The sequence below is a fragment of the Lepus europaeus genome, chromosome 9, assembly GCF_033115175.1.
Source record: "Lepus europaeus isolate LE1 chromosome 9, mLepTim1.pri, whole genome shotgun sequence".
NCBI classification, from domain to species: domain Eukaryota; kingdom Metazoa; phylum Chordata; class Mammalia; order Lagomorpha; family Leporidae; genus Lepus; species Lepus europaeus.
The window spans coordinates 20152384-20172418 of NC_084835.1; the positions used below are offsets into that span (position 1 = coordinate 20152384).

At 53.2% G+C, this 20035-nt stretch overlaps 1 protein-coding gene across 1 annotated transcript in view; it reads left to right on the top strand.

The window, feature by feature from the left end:
* The window catches only part of LOC133766460 (sodium- and chloride-dependent transporter XTRP3), a 32114-nt gene extending 21831 nt beyond the window's left edge, over window positions 1–10283 (top strand). The window contains exons 8-12 of the mRNA XM_062200134.1: window positions 36–198; window positions 3050–3254; window positions 4629–4788; window positions 9496–9661; window positions 10134–10283. Coding sequence (XP_062056118.1) covers window positions 36–198; window positions 3050–3254; window positions 4629–4788; window positions 9496–9661; window positions 10134–10283 — 844 coding nt within the window. The remainder of the gene's footprint in view (window positions 1–35; window positions 199–3049; window positions 3255–4628; window positions 4789–9495; window positions 9662–10133) is intronic.
* The last annotated feature ends 9752 nt before the right edge of the window (window positions 10284–20035 follow it).

Here is a 20035-nt window from a genome sequence, read left to right on the forward strand (position 1 = left end):
TCAGGCCCTGGTCAGTGTCGCACTCTGCCCTGCAGGGTGATTCTGCTGCTGACCAACTCCTTCGACCTAGAGGATGGCTCCGTGACCGCCGACAACCTGGAGCAGGTGAAGGGCTACCTGGCGTCCACCTACCCCAGCGAGTACAGCGCCATAGCCCCGCAGATCCTCAACTGCAGCCTGGAGTCGGAGCTGAACACGGTGAGGAGCTGGCTTCTGGGCTCGCCTCCGTGCACCGGGAGCCTGTGTGGGGCCGGCGGGTGGCGGGGGAGGTGCCAGGGGGTCCCAGGGCGCTCAGAGGACAGCCCTGACGGCCCTCTTCCTGGTCAGGTGCTTGTGGGACCTGTGTCTCTTCTTCTGCCCTTTTCTTAAGTTTAGAAAGTACAGGAAGAACGGAGAACAATGTGACAAACATTCACCTATGTACCATTTGTCACTTCTGTCACATTTTTCACTTTGGGCTCAGATTTTTTTTTTTTTTTTAACGTGAAAGAAAAAGTTTCAGGGAGGAAGGCAAAGTCCCCTTTGTGTGGCAAGATCTTTACTATCTACATAGGAAGTGCCATTCGTGTTTACAAGTAGCATTCTTTGTGAGCAGTTTTTAGTTGGACGTCAATGAGGTCTTCTATAAACTTCAATGAATTTTCTAAATGAAAATCTTGACAAGTCTTTGATAAGATGTATAGGGCCTTATTATTTTTTTTTAACTTTTTTTTTTTTTTATTTGAAAGGTAGAGTTACAGAAAAAGAGGTAGAGATAGAGACGGAGAGATCTTCCATCCGTTGGTTCACTCCCCAAACAACCTCAGTGGCAAGAGCTGTGCTGATCTGAAGCCAGGAGCCAGGAGCTTCCTCTGGGTCCCCCATGCGGGGGTCAGAGTGTGAAGCCACGGCCAGACCAGGTTTATTGAGAAGAATAAAGCCGCAGGGGGTGCTCCCTCCCAGGTGAACACCTAGCACAGAGGGAGAGAGAGAGCCCCTTCCCTTACAGAGCAGCAGTGTACACAGTGCCACGTGGCGAAGGAGAGCTTGGGCGAGCTCTACAGGTCCGGTGAGGTCACAGTGTGAGCTGGCAGGGTTTGGGCTGCGGCTGAGGCTGGGCTCTGGGGCCGAGGTGCTGCGCTTGGGGTGGGGGGAGCTTGGGAGGAGGGGGGAGAGCTCAGGCTGACTCTAGTGGTTGGCTCAGCAGTCCAGGCAGGGCGGGGCTGGTCCAGGCAGGGTGGAGAAATGGGGACCTGCTTGCTGTGTGTAGAGGAGAGGTCAACGTGGGCCCAAGGCTTTTTGTCTTGGCTCTGTTTTTCAAATCCATTCACAGGACACGATTGCCCACCATTCTTTCTCACATCCCAGCCTTCTTTGTTGGATTGTCCCCCTTAAAATAACCTCCTTTCACGCAGATCTCTTGATAAGAAATATTCTGTTTTTGTTTGTATGTTAAATATCTATATTTGGCCCCCATTTTTTTAAAGATTCATTTATTTATTTGAAAGGCAGAGTTACAGACAGAGAGAGAGAAGAAGAGACAAAGAGAAAGGTCTTCCATCTGCTGGTTCACTCCCCAGATGGCTGCAATGGCCAGACCTGGGCTGATCCAAAGCCAGGAGCCAGGCTCTTCCTCCAGGTTTCCCACGTGGGTTCAGGGGCCCAAGGACTTGGACTATCTTCTACTGCTCTCCCAGGCCATAGCAGAGAGCTGGATTGGAAGAGAAGCAGCTGGGACTCGAACCCATGCCCATATAGGATGCCGGCACTGCAGGTAATAGGTTCACCTGCTATGCCACAGCACCGGCCATGAGCCCCCTTATTTTCTGCAGCTCAGGCTGACTCCCCCCATCCTGCCCTGGTGATGGGTTGGTGAGCCCTTGAGCCAACGCATCCTCTTGTAGCAGTGCACTGAGGCTACCATGACAAGATAACATGGACGGGCGCTGAAATGACAGAGATGCCTCAGCTCAGGTCCGGGGACTGCGGGCCCAAGGTCAAGGTCCAGCAGCTGTGGCCTGGGAGGGCAGTGGAAGATGGCCCAAGTGCTTCGGCCCCTGTGCCTGGCTTTGGGGGGTGAACCAACGGAAGGAAGACCTTTCTCTCTGTCTCTCTCTCTCTCTTACTGTCTAACTCTATCTGTCAAATAAAAAAAAAAAAAAAAAAAGAAAGGATCCCACATTTACAATCTCATTTCACCTTCCTGGAGGCAGTGGAGACCACCTGCAGACACAGTCGCGTTGGGGAGTAGGGTTCCAACGTGGGAATTTGAGCAGGATGTGGTTCGGTCCATAGCAATCCTAAATCTGACTCTCCGGTACCTGGTGCCCCTGGGGAGGGCTGATCAGAATCTTATTTCTTACTCGAGCTGCCTCTGAGCTCACGGTGACTTGTCTTCCTGTGGGATTTTATCCCTGGTTATGAGGTCCTTGCTTAACCTGCAGTCACGTGCATCCACGGTAGGGGGCTTCCCCCGGCAGTGTTTAGTTTGTTTTTCCTACCTGCTGGTGAGCAGAAAGCATCACCTCCCCGTGACTCCTGTGACACACTCAGGCCGTCTGTCTTCAGTCAGCAGTTCCAGGCTTGGATCGCCCAGCTCAGGGTCACCACAACAGCATTACCTGCACAGAGAACTGACCACTGAGCTGCCCTGCCCCTGCTGGTTCGCTGCTGCCCACCAGGCCAGATGCTTGGCATTTCGTCAGCCCACTCTGGCACCAGCATCCCTCCTCCGTTCTGAGCCACAGAGGTCTCGGAATAGCCAGACAGTCAGGACACTGGGGGTGGATGTCTTCCGAGCGTTCCCGTGTTACGTTTCACCCAGAACTTAACTCTGACTTCCGGGTTGAATGGCCGGTCTCCACACATGCTGCACCTGAGATTGCCCTGCAGCTAACGTGTCTGCTCAGCCCAGGTCGGCTGATCTGCAGAGGGCAGCCTCCCCCTCCAAAGGCAGCTGCTGATCTCCAGACCTGGGGTCCCCCAAGGTTGCATAGCCCAGGCTGTGGGTGAGGTGACTGGGCACCATCGATCCCTGGCCATGGAACCGGTGTCTTCCCCCTGTGTGCAGGCCGTCCAGGGCACAGGCCTGGCTTTCATCGTCTACACGGAGGCCATCAAGAACATGGAGGTGTCGCAGCTGTGGTCAGTGCTCTACTTCTTCATGCTGCTGATGTTGGGCGTGGGCAGCATGCTGGGGAACACAGCGGCCATCCTCACCCCTCTCACCGACAGCAAGTTCATCTCCAGCCTGCTGCCCAGGGAGGTCATCTCAGGTCAGCGGGCCAGCCAGGGGAGGGACGGGGTCAGTCAGGGAGGACTGGACACGGCGGGGACCTGTGCTTGTCCGGGTGGAGCCACTGGGGTCTGTGGCACCCTCAGCTGCCAGGGTCTGCTTCTGGAAACCTGGGACCTGGGTCAGGTGACGCACCCGGTGTGGTTTCCTTCTTGAGGTCATGAGATGGAGAAGGGACCACCTCCCCTCCGACCCCACCCCGCCCCAGAATAATGGTGATCGCCAGGCTAGGAGAGAGCCTGCTTTGGTTTCTCGTTGTCTTAACTGAAGTATACCCATGATAAAGTATGTGTTTCTTACGTACACATCAACTAATTGTGGACTTGTAGCTTCCCAAGTAACTGCCTCTTAGGTCAAGGTGAAAAACTTTGCTATACCCCAGAGAGCTCTTCTCACCCTCCCCCAGACAATAGGCATCCCCAGAAGTCACCTCTGACATTTCCGTTTTGTCTGTGCTGTTCTTGAATGCTATCTTAATAAACTCCACAGTTGACAATTTCTAGGTGAGATGTGGGGAGCAGGAGCCATCACCCCCATACCGTCTGTGTCAGAACTGCTATAGGGGGACTCGCCACTCTTCCTTCCTCCATCCTGCTGGGTGGGCACTGGGGTTGCCATTGCCAATCAGACCACTCCCAGGCTCCCTCCAGCCATCAGCTCCATCCACCCAGGCTGCAGTGGCCAGCCCCGTCTTTGTGACGAGACTTCTCTGCCACTGCCAGCTCTGGTTCCAGCCCCTCATCCTGACCACGTGGGTAGGGCCTGTCCCCTGTGCTCTGGGGTCTGGTCTCTGTTGTCAGCATGACACAGGCCAGGTCCCCTCTGGGTGCAGAGGGCTCAGGCCGCAGTGGAAAGGGCAGGTGGGAACCAGGACAGACATTCCATGGGGGCCCAGGGCCGGCAGTCAGTGGTCAGGGGGACACCAACGCAGGGGGTGGAGGCTGAGGGGCTCAATTTCTGTCTGCCGCGTGTGCTGTGGGGGAAGGGGCGAGGGGCTCCACCCCTCTGAGTTTCCCGCCCCCCAACCTGGGGTGCAGAGGCATATGGGCGGAATGCACGGTGAGTAGGCTCTTGGTAAACACTGGTTTCTCCCTCTTCCCTCCCCCGGGCTGGCGTGAGAGCGCTCAGGAAATGGCTCATGGGGTCCCCTTGTTCCCGTCTGCTCCCCTGAGCCCTGGGGCTGGAATGAACCCCAACCCCAGCCCCACAGCCTGACGCCATTCCCGTGAGAACAGCGCCCCCTGCTGGTCGCTCACTACAACAGGGCTCCCAACCCATGTGCTGGCCAATGGTCCCAGAAGAGTCTGCTCCTGCTGCCCCACAGACAGGTGAGCAGGTGGTCTTGTGCCCCTAGGTCTGGTGTGCCTCATCAACTTGGCCATTGGCCTGGTGTTCACCTTGGAGTCCGGCAACTACTGGTTTGACATCTTAAACGACTACGGAGCCACACTGTCCCTGCTGCTCATAGTGCTGGTGGAGGCGGTCTCCGTGTGCTATGTGTACGGGCTGAGGAGGTGAGGAGACCCCAGCCCCTGCCCGCTGCAAGGGGAAAATGCAAGAAAAGTCTCTTGCAATGTGCATTGCCCTTCTCCATTGCTTGTTCAAGGTTACCCTCCGATCTCAGCTAATTCTCAGCCTCTCTTCCACTCTCTGTTGGCTTCCAACCGAAATCTTCTCTGTTGGCTGGGTTTCTACTCTGTACTATGGGACGTGTGCCAGTTGGCCCTGCTGGACACCCACACCTTCCTGGGTCAGGGAACCCTGCCTGCACTCACCGACTCCTCTTATCTCTTGCCAACATCTGACCAAGGTCCGGCTGAGAACTTCGACCTTGGAAAAGTTGGCAACTGCAAATGTAGCTGGGTTCTCACTGCCGGTGCACAGTGCAGCACTGGATGTTTTCTGTTCCCGTGGGTGATGGGGCCACGGCGAGTGGCCTAGAGCAGCTTCCAAACCGGAGTGTGTGTCAACCGCAGGGGGCCGGTGAAACACAGACCCCTGAATGTCCCTGATAACGTGAGACCAGCTGGTCACCTGGGAAATGGCAGTCTAGGGGGAGAAAGTGTCGGGGCCCCCCAAGGGAGGCGACAAACCCATCCAGAGAGGTGGTGGGGAGTGGTCAGGAAGGAGGGAGATAGAGGGGCCTGAGACCTGGCCTCCCCCATCCATGGCCTCCGGGCACAGCGCCATCTAGTGACGAGGCAGCGCCAGCTCTGTGCAGGTCCTGCAGCTCTCTTCTTGCTCTATGCAGGGAAGTGGGGGTGGAGTGAAGGGACAAGAGGACCCCAGTGCTTTCTGCTCTATGTCCTTGTGTGTGAGGCCACCACAAAACACACCAAACACCAGAGTCAAAGGAAAGATTTATTGTCAGGTGGTGGTGGTGGGGGGGACCCAACAGGCTGGAGGGAGAGGGGGAAAGGAGGTAGAAGGGTCAAGAGAGAAAGCATGGGTGTGGATAGCAGGCCTGTTGGGTCGGGAAGTGGGAGCAGTGAATCCTGTTAGGGTGAGGGAGGGGGTGGAGCTGATGCTTGTGGTTGGGCCATTTGGTCACCTGACTTGCAGCAAATCAGTCTGGGCTTAGGACCAAAGCTTACTGTGCAAGATGGCAACAGGTACCAGAGCCTAAGATAGCGCCCAGGACTTAAGATGGCACCACAAATAAGACTGCACCATTTTACTAACATTCCCCCCTTTTGGCTTTTTATAAAGCAGGTGTTGTATGGGATTAACTCAGCCCCAAAGTCTAGGAGGGGTGCAGGGACGATGATCTGTCTTTTAGAGTACTTCCTGCTGACATGGGGACAATGAGTTACTCTCTGCTGGCATGGGGCCATGTCTCAAAGCGGCAATGTCCTGGGTAGGGAGCTGAGTACGTCCCTGTAGCAGCACTTGGTTGACCACCTGGTTGGTGAAGGCCTTGGTTCATTCCATTATCACCTCCTGTAAACACTGAAACAGACACAGGAGTATAAAAGCCAGGGTGAGACTAGCAGCCAATGGTCCTAGGAGTGGCATTAACCACATAAGGAGAGGATTTTCTAGAGGAGAGGAAACGAGGGGCTCTCTGGACCCTGGTGAGGACGTTAGATGGATGTGGTTTTACGTAGCCTGATTGGTTAACATAATAACAACACTGGTAAGCCCGTCTGTCCTGTGGTTCCATGCCTGCTGTTGCGGTGATTTGGCTTTGGAGACCTCGGATGGCGTCACTGAGGTCTCAGGGGACCTAGTGGCCTCCTCTTGTAACGGTGGGGGTTGTTGTGGAGTCGGTTGGTGGAGATAACGTTGTGGCCCAAAGCTGTTCCCGAGATGTCCACTGAGGAGAGGGAGGCCGAGAAGCCGAGCCCAGCCAAGACTGGGAGAAAGGCCGCTTGTCTCTGGTGGGTGGGGCGGTTTGTCTGTAGAAAATTCTCAACAGTCATGCAGCATTAAGTTGGGGGGAAGACCGCCAATACACACTGGGTGGAAGAAGAGCCATTGATGTAAGAGTAGAGGCTATGATTACAAAGGAATGAGGCCCCGAGTGGGCTAGACAGGGTCTAGAAGAAAGGACAGAGCCATTGGTAGAGGACCTAAGAAAGGTGCTGTCTAAACCATGAGCAGGTTTTCCCACTGAGAGGCAAATAGAAACTGACAGAGGGGCTTGATGGTAATCAGGTGGGCTCTATGGCCTCCCCAGTTATGAGCTCCAGGCCTATCTGATCTCTTCACATGGGGAGCATCCTAAGGGGGGTGTGAACCTCCTTAGGGAACACACCCTGGTGACTCCCATTACCTAGCTGGCCTGGGAGGGGCGCCGGCCCGGTGACGGCAGGTGGCATCTCCCACAGGACATCTACAGTGCTGCTTGCAATGTTACTGACCCTACTCGGCCGTCCCCTCAGCAGAGGTGGTCACTTTGGAAGCTGGGCCGAGTGAGGGCTTTTCAGCTTGGAGCCAGCAAGGTGTGTGGCTCTGACCTGGGCGTCCTTTGGCTCCAGGGCAGTTCTGTTTGCAGTGACCCACCTCTTGGCTGGCAGGGCTGCCAGGGCTCTTCATAAGCTGATTTCCGCTGAAGCCCTGGCTTACCACCTTGGAAACCACTGCCGTGGACTGGCCTGCTGGGTCTCCTTGAGGGCGGATCACTGTGCAAACAGCCATTCATTGGCCGCCACCTCTCTCTATATCGCTTCTGCTGCCTAGCTTCCTTTTCCTTCTGGATTTTGTTAAAACAGACCAGAGGAAACCTTTAGGAGGATGCAAGTCAGTGGGTGCTCCATCCCTAATCTTTGGTGCCCTAAACTAGAAGTCTATAGCCACAGGCATGTTCTGGTAGTGGTTTCTCTGTGCGGTAGACAATGCCCATGAGCAAAGCTATGTCCTCACTTTAAAATTTCTCTCTTTGTATGGTCTGAAAGGGAGGTTTTGCCTGTTGACTGTGCCTATTGCAAAGTAAATCTAGCTGTGAAATCATGATTTAAGCTCTGTATGGCTATGCTATTATTACAGAAACATGTTAGCGATCCATTGTATAAGGCCTGAAGATCAAACCATACATCCTGGAGAGTCTTTCAGTATAGAGCCATTTCCCACCTTGAAGAGAGAAATGAGGGAACAAGTCAGCCTTCCCGGCTCTCTTACTGTTGGTAACTTAATATCAAATGATCTGGAGTCAGACGCGCTACCATTGCGCCACGAGGTCATATCAAATGAAAACTTAGCAACAATTTTATTTATTTTTTATATTATTATTTTTGACAGGCAGAGTGGACAGTGAGAGAGAGACAGAGAGAAAGGTCTTCCTTTTGCCGTTGGTTCACCCTCCAATGGCCGCCGCAGTAGGCGCGCTGCGGCTGGTGCACCGCGCTGATCCGATGGCAGGAGCCAGGTGCTTCTCCTGGTCTCCCATGGGGTGCAGGGCCCAAGCACTTGGGCCATCCTCCACTGCACTCCCTGGCCACAGCAGAGAGCTGGCCTGGAAGAGGGGCAACCGGGACAGGATCGGTGCCCCGACTGGGACTAAAACCTGGTGTGCTGGCGCCGCAAGGCGGAGGATTAGCGTAGTGAGCCACGGCGCCAGCCAACAATTTTATTTGTTAAATAACAACTTATGAATACACTTACCAGAAGGTCCAATGCCTTTTTGAAAATTACCAATTAATTTGCGTTGCTTTCTGCTCTTAGTAACCTCAATGAGCCATATTTTCTCCCAGTTGGAACCTGTAGAGCATTATTGGCTTCATCTCCTTGCAGAGCCGTCCCGAAGTACAGAATCCGATAGAAATCACTGGGAAAAGTCCCTCAGAACCTATAGGAGGACAGAGTTAAACACAGGAGCAACAATGTTTAGTCCTTATCAGCAGCAAATCCAAACTATGGATGACAAAAGACTTTAAATAGCCATGGTTAAAGTTATAAGCTCATTAACGAACAAGAGGCACTTGCTTACTCCACACATTGTTTTTGAAAGCATAAGTAGGGCCGGCACCGCGGCTCACTAGGCTAATCCTCCGCCTTGCAGCACCGGCACACCGGGTTCTAGTCCCGGTTGGGGTGCCGGATTCTGTCCCGGTTACCCCTCTTCCAGGCCAGCTCTCTGCTGTGGCCCGGGAGTGCAGTGGAGGATGGCCCAAGTGCTTGGGCCCTGCACCCAGTGGGAGACCAGGAGAAGCACCTGGCTCCTGGCTTCGGATCAGCGTGGTGCGCCGGCTGCAGCGGCCATTGGAGGGTGAACCAACGGCAAAAAGGAAGACCTTTCTCTCTGTCTCTCTCTCACTGTCCACTCTGCCTGTCAAAAAAATAAAAGTAAATAAATAAAAAGCATAAGTAGGATTTTACAAATCATTTACCCCTTTTAGGCCTCTGGGCCTTTCTCATTAAGATAACCATGTCTGCACACACAAGATCCATAGAGTTTTTAACTTTTGGACATTTGTATCGTAGCATTTTACGTTATCGTAACTTAACATTTAGCACCACTTCATATCCTGACAGTACCTTTAATATAATCCAAACAACCTGATTAGTTGGTGTCTCTACAAGAAGAGAGACATATATTCTTTGATATTTCCAGAGGCCCAACTGGAAAGATCAAAGTCCAAAGAACTTGGAACTTTGATTTTTGAATGCCTGTCGAGAAGGCTTAAAATATCTGGTAGAAACAGGATCCCTTATCATCATGACATAATATAGACCAGATCTGATCACTGCACCGGGGGCCACCCGGACTTCCTCTGCACCAGGTTTGAACGTGACCTCCAGGCCATGACCGGCCGCACCCTCAGCTGGTACTGGAAGATCATGTGGGCGGTGGTGAGCCCGCTGCTCATCATCAGCCTCTTTCTCTTCTACCTGAGCGACTACATCCTCGCGGGGACGCTGCAGTACCAAGCTTGGGACGCCACCCAGGTACCTGCCCTCCCCGGCCGGGCCCCCGGATCTCTCCCAAGCACAGCGTTCTATCCAGGCTGGGAACCCGTCACAGCGTGCAAGCAGCCCTGTGAGTGCTTGACAGACGCTCAGCACGGGACCACCTCCCTGGAAGCCTGGCCCAGGAGTGCTCAGCCACAGCGGTCTGGGCTGCGCTGTTACTCGGCACCACCCAGAGCCTTTCCGGTTGCATTCTTGCTAAGGGCTGCTATTGCCCCCAATATGGGGGGTCCTAAGAGGTCCCTCTGACGTAAGGCGCTGATCTGTGGGTGTCGGAGCAGCAGCTCCACCGCTGGCTGGAGGGAGGGACTCATCTCCCTGCTGGGAACCCCAGGGCTGCGTGGGCCTCGCAGTGTGCACCACCCCAGGCTCCCTTCCTCCCCAGCTCCCCTATGTGGGTGCCTGTGGGCTGGGGCAGTTTCCTGATGCTGATGCCTGTTCCCCCTTGCAGGGCCAGCTGGTGACCAAGGACTACCCCCCGTACGCTCTGGCTGTCATCGGGCTGCTCGTGGCCTCCTCCATCATGTGCATCCCCCTGGTGGCCCTGGGGACTTTCGTCCTGCGCCGCCTCAAGAGAGGAGACACAGCCGCCACGTCCTGAGATCGGGGCCCCCCAGAGCTCTGGCTCCCAGGTACACCCTGCTCGGCTGCCGTCACAGGCACTGAAGCCAAGGGGAGGCAGCCGTCACCTTCCTGGGCTGCAAAGCAGGATGAGGACGGTGTGGAGGAAGGACACAAAGGACACCTGCACTGGAGAGCACCCCTCCCCACCTCAGGAAGCCGCTCTTTCTCCCCTGGACCTGCCCCGGGAGGTCCTGTCCAGCTGCCTCCTTGTGACCCAGGCTCAGTCTGATCGAGCCAGCCTTAAAGAGATTCCCTTGTTTCATTCTAGGGAAATCCTAAAATGAATGCACGGTGTGAGCAGAAATTTGATTTTTTTTTTTTTTTTTTTTGGACCAAATCTAAGCCATTGGGTTTGCACCGAGGAGAGGCAGCCGCTCTTGGATCGGTTTCGGGAGTGCTGAGGTGCCCGGGGTGAAATACTCTCATCTTGTCAGTGTGCAGCCAGTACTGCTGCCTTCACCCGCCGTGAGCATGCAGCACCTCGCTGCCCTCCCCACTTGCCGTACTACAGGACTGTTGGCCACAGACGGAGAAGAGCTTTGCAAACCCCAGGGTGGGAACTTTCTGGAATCTAAGCCCTTGCACACTGGATCCAGGACCTGCCCCCTCTACCAGTGTTGCCCCAACCGAAGTTTGCCATGAGGAGTCTGTGTAGATGGCCGTGGCCCGTGGTGTCTTCGTGGAGTGGGGAAAGTTCTGGAAGCCCCTATGAGGAGGAGAGCGGGTCTGACTTTTGCATCGACTTCATGTTGTTTGCACATCATGGCCAACTCTTACAGCAACAACCACAAACACCACTTACAACCAACTTTAGGTACAGATAAATAGTTTTTTAGAATGTACACAATTCAAACGGGGCATCTTGTAACAGGAGCCACGCCAGCCGTGTGAGATGGCGCCGCCCACCATGCCACCTTGTCTTTTTGTTTTGCTACAATCAGTGGGTCCAGGTCCCCTGCTCTGACATTCGGTGCTTCGTTGAAGTCTTGGCATCCAGAGAGTTTCTTTGGGGATCTTTCTACAGACATTTCTGAAGACATGGTAACATCAGCCAGCAATGTCCTTTTTTAAAAACTTTTTTTCATGCTATAAACTTTGCAAAAACAGGCATTAGCAAGGTCTTCTGCCTTCTGTTGTCATCTTATCCACACTCCCAGTGTCCCCAGAAATCCAAGTGTCAAAAGATGACTGCCTCTTCAAATGTATGGAGCAGGCTGTATTGAACCCCAATATTCAGCACCCTGGTTTCTCCCCACACGCTTCTCTGCTACCTACAGCAGGAGAGGATGGAGGCAGCCGCTTCAGGACCAGCCAGGAAAACACGTTCCCATCCATTGGATTGAAAGCAGAAGGGGACACTTGTGAGTCACTGCAGAATCTTCCCAATGCTTTGGAGAGGGTCCCGGGCAGGCTACCCCGTCCTCAGCATTTCTCTGGCTGGGGCCATGGGAGACCACCATTGATTCAAATTGACCTTGGGACCTCAACTGGAGAGAGAAATGGGTCAAGCAGTGGACTGGGTTTTTGTACGTTGTTTCACAGACTGGCCTTTCCTGAACTTTCTCAACTTGAAAATTACAAAGCAGCCCTGGAGAGGTGACAGGAGGGTTGTGAACCCAACAGGCACCGATGCCGGCTTCTATGACACTTAGATTCTGGAAGAGGGGAGAGAGAACGCTAGACAACGTGCCAATGAGATGAAGGTGGACTGATGGTGTCTAAGAAGGAAATGAATGGGCGCAGGTGAAGGCCTTAGAGGGGCACAAATTTACTGGGGGGAGGGAGATTCAAGCAGGTGCTGTGTGACCTGGTATTGAAAGAGAGGGTGAGCTCATGATACAAATTCCCAGTGAAGGGTCAGTCCAGGCAGAACCAACAGCAAGTGCAAAGGCCCTGGGGTGGGAACAGGAAGGAGCATGATAGGAGGTGAGTATGCAAGAGTGGGCAGGACCATGTAGGCTGGGGAAGGAGGCTTGAATGTTTTTAAGGGCAACAACTGTGCTGAGCTTTGGTGTGGGGGCTGGCATAATCTGATGCCGGAAAACCGACCGTGGCCAGAAGAACTGGGAAATCACCGCAGGAGCCCCAAGAGCTTTGCTGCTCAGCTATCGGGTTCAAGCTGTCCTGAAATTTACGGATACAAAGGAACAGCAAATAAAGGCAAAACAGAGGAAACACAGTCTTTGTCATTAAGTCAGGAGCCCCGGAATTCTTGAACAGAGAGAGAATAATTTGAAGAACTCATGTTGTTACTGGCCACTTGCAATCCGTGTTCTAAGATTCTATGTCCACGAGTTCGCCTTTCTTATTGGTAGCGATTTCTACCTGTTCTGAAACACTTTCCTCATGCGGTTCTAGAAGCTGTCTCTAAGCGTGCATTAGAATAAACGCTAAAGCCTGCTATGCACTAAGAGTAATATCAGGTGAGGATCCCAGCACGGGACTGTGGAGGAGCAAACCACTGGACTGAACAAGGAGACGACAATGTCTTTATAATCAACGCACCTCAAAAATAAACATGTGAAAGAAGCAGTATGGTATCACATAGGTGTGACGAGGTAAGACAGAAACATGGAAAAGCAGTCAGCGCAGGGCGCCTTTTCCTGTTACAGAAATGTCTCTAAGGTGACACCACCCACTGCGGTCATCTGCATTGCACAGGCACCGATTTGGACACAATGAAGACCTGGGGTTGCAGAATGTTCATCTCTGTTTCATTCCTGGGCCTGCAACTTCTTCATTCCTCCAGGGCAAAGATCCCCCCCTGCTGTTTGCACCACAAACTACTTCTCCAAACAAGACCAGCAAATGACAGGAAATACAGCAACGAGACAAACCCACTTCCCAGATCCAACACACAACCCATCTTCAGCACGCGTGGCCCCCTCTGATGCTCGCACAGCCTCGCCAAGGTGGCATAAGTGTTTGCACGGAGCCTAGCACACCCTCCCACGTACCCTAACTGATCTCAAAGTTACTGTAATACCTGGTAGAAGGTAAACGCTATGGACAGAGGTTTTGGTTTGTTTCGGAATAAAGACGAGAAAAACCATGTGTGTGTCTAGTACAGGTGTAATTTTGTTCCAGGTAGTTTTGCTTCCCTGTTCGTTGAATCCACAGACACAGAAGCTGCAGTTCGGCAGGGTTCGCGGGACTGATTTCTTAGCGGGGCTTCCCTCTGCGTAAGCTCATTTCACTAAAGAGAGGACAGAGGCAGGGTCACCGCACACATCTCTCCCAGGTCACTGGCGGAAGCCACAGCCCCAGGAAGACACATGCAGAGCCCCACTCGTCTGGGGTCCTCCTGGCCCTCATTTCTCCACGGCTCATCCACCAACACCCGCTCTAGCTCGCTTTTACAGAAAGCAACGCATTTTTACTTAAGGTGCCTACAGGAGCTCGTAGCAAAATAATTAGGCTTCTTCAACCAAGCGAGTGTAGACCTGATCCAAGTGTGTAAGCTCCACACAGTGAAATCAGAAGTATCGATCCGAATCCCTGGTGAGTAGTCATTTTTCGCTAAGTCACTGTGTAGTAAGTATTCATGACACAGCAGATGTGATTCCACGCACGTTACCTCTGGCTGGGCAGACAGCTCCCGCAGAAGATGGCCGTTCCACACAAACCGCTGATCTGCCTGAGAGAAGTCGGAGAAGGCAATCAAGTCTCTCCCGCCAGCTGCCTCTCCACAGCAAGCAGACTGCGCCCATCATGGCTGCCTGGCAGCTAGGAGCAGATTTCCCTGGCGTGCTCCAGACGGAATACAGTCGTGTCAGGCACGTTTGTCACCGTGCAAGCATCACGGGGTCTCTGTACTCCTGTTCACACTGTAGACACAGAAGCAGGGCTCCTGCAACAACTCTATTTAAGTGAGTCGGTAGCTGAGTCAATTCTCTTTGCGAAGCACAGCAACTGAACCTCAGGGCCTACCCACCCGACACCTACAACTCTCAGGCAGGGCCCTTGTACCTGCGTCCTTGGGGTCTAGGGCCCTGCTGGTGGCGTGGTGGGAAGCTCTATGCACCCAGAGTGGGGTACAGACTGCCGAGGCTATGTGTAGTGATTGTAGGCTGCCTTGGAAAGAGAAGTTTATAAATTCCTAATGTTTATTTTCAAATGCATTAGAAAACATTCATTTTACACATATGGTAAAGAGATAAAGTTTCATGTTTAAATGTATTGAAGAGAAAAAAATGAATTTAAAGGAAAAGAATAAGTACTGGTGTATCCCTTACCCTATCTGAAGAGGCCACAGCCTTCAAGGAGGTCCCTGCGAGTCTCTGGGCTTCGTATGCAAATGAGGCTGCGTGCATGCGTGGGTGTGCACTGCCTGGAGAAGGCACAGTTTCCCCTCAGGGGCTCAGAGCCCGTCTCGCGAGAGGTGGGGCGTGGGCTCGAGCCTCTCACAGACCTCCCCTCTGCACGCGGTTCTAGCCCTGTGCCTCCCCATCTGACCATCCTTGGAGGCTGATGTTCAGTAGAGAGCTTCAAGGCCTCGCTTTCTCTTGGTTTTCGACCCCGCTTCTCACATGGGACCTTCTCAGCCGACCAAGCGCCCTCTCTCACAACCTGGCTCACTATAGCGCCCTCTCTGGGAAATCAACACCTCCCAGGCCGGCTCCTGGGAGACCTGATGGTGCCGCTTGCTCGGTGCTCCCAGGGCTTCCTGCCACCTGTCAGCTTCCACTGGGGCCCGCTCCTCCTGGGTGCGTTCTCCTTGAAGCCCCAGCCTCTCCACCTGGTGGTCAGCGGGTGGAAACCAGAGAGCAAATGTCCCCGCCGGTCCCTACCACAGGAAAGGCACCCCTGACCATCCCTCACAGCTCTCTGTCACCCACAGAGCCCACCCACCTCCCAATAGCCGAGGGCGGCTCCTCTCGAGTCCGGGGCTCTCTGACGCTGGGGAGCACCAAGGGCTCTTTATACCGGGAGAGCGCGCAGGCGCAGGTGCAGGGACTAAGTCTCCGGCAAGAGCCGCAGGTGCTTATGGCTGCCGGGGGTGGACTCGGGCTTCCTGGCCTCGTCCTCCATCTGAGCCCTCAGGTAGGAAAAGCCTGACCTGACTGGGTTACCTGGAAGCCGGCCGGGAATGGCAGCGCACCCCAGGCACAGGCATTGGCTCAGCTGGGCACGGGGAGCTCAGAGCCCACCCACCCGTCTCGCTGCTTTCAACAGAGTCCGCTATGACGCTCAGCCTCGCAGGTAAGACCAAGTCCCCATGGCAGACTGCCCAGCCCAAACCAGCTCCTGATTCCGCTGCCTGCTAATACCCGCCCGGGGTGGCACCAGCTCGACCCCTCGTCGTGGAGTCCCTGCCACCCATGTGGGAGACCCACGTGGAGCTCCTAGCTCTTGGCTTTAGCTCAGCCCAGCCCCACCTGTTGCTGATGTCTGGGCAATGAACCAGTGGGTAGGAACTCTGTCCCTCTCTCTCAAATAGATTTAAAAATAAAAATCAACAGGATTACAGCTTAGCTGATAAGAGACCATAAAAGATTTCTGTTCACCTTTTGAGTGAAGAGCAAAAAAGAAAAAAAAAAAAAAAGACTGTGATTACCTAGGCAGAGTTAAAGATTTCTCTACTACTAAGCAGTTTTGTGTATTTGCTTTTAAAGCCTTCTAATGGCCACTCTGGTTAAATGACTGCTGTTCACGGTGACCTGTGAACCCTATTTTTGTTATTGTTTTGTTTTAAGGAAAAGATTTATTGTTGGGTGGGGGAAGCCCAATGGGCCAGAGGTGGAGGGCGAGAGAGTGAGTGAGAAAGGGCACGTGTGCTGGAGGCAGGCCCCGTTACACCTTTGCCTGGGGCAGGGAAGTAGGAGCAGCAAACCCGTTAGCGTAGGGGTGGAGCTAACACCTGTGCTTGGGCCATGCATGGGGCTTAGGACTGGAGCTTTACTGTGCGAAGTGGCTGTGGGGCCCAGAGCCCAAGATGGCGCCACAGATAAGACTGCACCATTTTACTAACATTCCCCCCTTTTGTTCTTTTACAAAGCAAGTGTATGAAATTACATCAGCCCCAAAGTACAGGAGGGGTGGAGGGACGATGATCTTTTAGAGTACTTCCTACTGACATGGGGCCATGTCTCAAAGCGGCAAGGTCCTGGGTAGGGAGCTGAGTACGTCCCTATAGCAGCATTTGGTTGACCACCTGGTTGGTGAAGGCCTTGGTTCATTCCATTATCACCTCCTGTAAACACTGAAACAGACACAGGAGTATAAAAGCCAGGGTGAGACTAGCAGCCAATGGTCCTAGGAGTGGCATTAACCACATAAGGAGAGGATTTTCTAGAGGAGAGGAAACGAGGGGCTCTCTGGACCCTGGTGAGGACGTCAGATGGATGTGGTTTTACGTAGCCTGATTGGTTAACATAATAACAACACTGGTAAGCCCGTCTGTCCTGTGGTTCCACGCCTGCTGTTGCGGTGATTTGGCTTTGGAGACCTCGGATGGCGTCACTGAGGTCTCAGGGGACCTAGTGGCCTCCTCTTGTAACGGTGGGGGTTGTTTTGGAGTCGGTTGGTTGAGATAACGTTGTGGCCCAAAGCTGTTCCCGAGATCTCCACTGAGGAGAGGGAGGCCGAGAAGCCGAGCCCAACCAAGACTGCGAGAAAGGCCGCTCGTCTCTGGTGGGTGGGGCGGTTTGTCTGTAGAAAATTCTCAACAGTCATGCAGCATTAAGTTGGGGGGAAGACCGCCAATACACACTGGGTGGAAGAAGAGCCATTGATGTAAGAGTAGAGGCTATGATTACAAAGGAATGAGGCCCCGAGTGGGCTAGACAGGGTCTAGAAGAAAGGACAGAGCCATTGGTAGAGGACCTAAGAAAGGTGCTGTCTAAACCATGAGCAGGTTTTCCCACTGAGAGGCAAATAGAAACTGACAGAGGGGCTTGATGGTAATCAGGTGGGCTCTATGGCCTCCCCAGTTATGAGCTCCAGGCCTCTTATCTCTTCACATGGGGAGCATCCTAAGGGAGGTGTGAACCTCCTTAGGGAACACACCCTGGTGACTCCCATTACCTAGCTGGCCTGGGAGGGGCGCTGGCCCGGTGACGGCAGGTGGCATCTCCCACAGGACATCTACAGTGCTGCCTGCAATGTTACTGACCCTACTCGGCCGTCCCCTCAGCAGAGGTGGTCACTTTGGAAGCTGGGCCGAGTGAAGGGCTTTTCGGCTTGGAGCCAGCAAGGTGTATGGCTCTGACCTGGGCGTCCTTTGACTCCAGGGCAGTTCTGTTTGCAGTGACCCACCTCTTGGCTGGCAGGGCTGCCAGGGCTCTTCATAGGCTGATTTCCGCTGAAGCCCCGACTTTCCACCTCGGAAACCACTGCCGTGGACTGGCCTGCTGGGTCTCCTTGATGACGGATCACTGTGCAAACAGCCATTCACTGGCCGCCACCTCTCTCTACATTGCTTTTCCTCCTGGCTTTTGTTAAAGCAAACCAGAGGATGAAGGTCAAAATTGCACTCATGTGGAATTCTCCTTTTGTAAAACTTCCTAAAAATCAGTGACATTAAACCAGAGATTGCAAAATCTACCTTAGGGTCTATAACAAGTACTGATTACCCATTGCTGTATCATTGGAAACCTAAAACAAATTGAAGAACAAGTTCAGTAAATTACAACATAGTATTTTTAAAAATATTTTTTACTTGAGAGAGTTACACATAGAGAGGAGAGGCAGAGAGACAGAGTCTTCCATCCGCTGGTTCACTCCCCAATTGGCCACAGTGGTAGGAACTGCGCTGATCTGAAGCCAGGAGCTTCTTCTGGGTTTCCCATGTGGGTGCAGGGGCCCAAGGACTTGGGCCTTCCTCCGCTGCTTTCCCAGGACACAGCAAGAGTGGAATTGGAAGAGGAGCAGCCAGGACTAGAGCCGGCACCCATATGGGATGCTGGCGATTGAGGCCAGGGTGTTAACCCACTGCGCCACAGCACCAGCCCCACAACATAATATTTTTAAAGGCAATGATTTTCCTAGATTTGAAAGAGAAATTCCTTTAAACCCAGTGTCCAGTTACAGTTGAACCAAGTTTTCATGTATGCAATTGTTTTTTTTATTTTTATTTTTTTAAAATTTTTTGACAGGCAGAGTGGACAGTGAGAGAGACAGAGAGAAAGGTCTTCCTTTGCCGTTGGTTCACCCTCCAATGGCCGCTGCGGCCGGCATACCACACTGATCCGAAGGCAGGAGCCAGGTGCTTCTCCTGGTCTCCCATGCGGGTGCAGGGCCCAAGCACTTGGGCCATCCTCCACTGCACTCCTGGGCCATAGCAGAGAGCTGGCCTGGAAGAGGGGCAACCGGGACAGAATCCGGCGCCCCGACCGGGACTAAAACCCGGTGTGCTGGCGCTGCAGGTGGAGGATTAGCCTATTGAGCCGCAGCGCTGGCCTGTAATTCTTATTTACCAAAGACCTCTTTTTCGATTTTAATAGAATTTGATTCTGTTTGTTTTTCCCAAAGAGTACCTTAGGCCAGTGATGCCCTAGTCAACAGTCAGCTACTTGGGACTGCCTCCGAAACACAAGTTCAGGCAGCTGCCAGACGGGTCCCAAGGTGACTGTGGGCTGGGGCCGATGTGCCAGGGACAAGAGGTCCACTGGAGATTGCTCACCATTATGTTAGGTGTATGGGGAGAGCATCCATCAGCGTAGATGGATACCCATCTGGTTGCAGAGAGAGATTTTTAAGGAGAATATGATAGGTGACAGAGTAAGGGGCAATTAGGGAAAAGGAGATATGTCTGGAAATAGTAATTAGCCGGCTGAGCCAGCTGGTTTGAAGGGCCAGTCTAGGAAATGCTCTCGCTAATGAGACCAGGAAATCAAGGTTGTAGGAGACCTGATGAGGTTACGGAAGCATTGCTCCGGGCTATGCCCAGGCTCACCGACAAATTGCTCTCCAAGGAAGGAAGAACAATGCAGTTTTCGGCTGATACCTTAGCAGGCCCAAAACCCATCAGAACACCTGATCATCCTGTCTGGCTTGCTCATGGTACAAAAGAGCTCAGGAGGATACTATTCCTATAGCAAAGTTAGAACAGGAGGGGGAGGGGCGGAGACGGGTTGGAGAAGACCAGAGGGGTGATGCCTTTGCTTCTCCTGGAGGAGGGTGTTAGAGGAGATCATAGATAAGGCAGGGGGAGTAGACTTTGGACAAGGGTGGTTCTGAGATAAGGTTGGAATTCCCGGGTGGGACGGGGAGTTATAGTGAACCAAGAGAGTGAGAGCTTTGGAAGTTAAGAGAACTTGAGCCGGAGAAAGTTTAGAGCTGAGCTAGGAGAAAGCTTAGACATAGGAGATTTTTTTCCCACTCTCCTGAAGGCTCACAGAAGTGATAAAGATCTTGAATGGTGTCAGGGTCAAACGTGGACTGGTTGTCCAGGTAGGAGACAACCGAGAGGAGGGTTGGACAGAAAAGTTTCCATGGCAACCCGTGCAGTCGGACTGGTGGATATCGGGCTCCTCAAGATCACGGCCATCTGTCAGGGAGGGTACAGATACAGAGAGTGAGAGTCCTCACCCACACACCCACTAGAGCCCGGGGTCTAGAGCCCGTGGGAAGACAAAAGGCCCATGGAAGGCCTGTAGCCCGTGGGAGGTTGTGGTGCCTGGTACTAGGACTTGGAGCTGTAACAGAGTGAACCACAGCCTGTGGTTAAGTTCACCGTAGGAGAATTCCCTAATCTGTGTCTCACCTGAGGATTTGAAAGGCTGACGT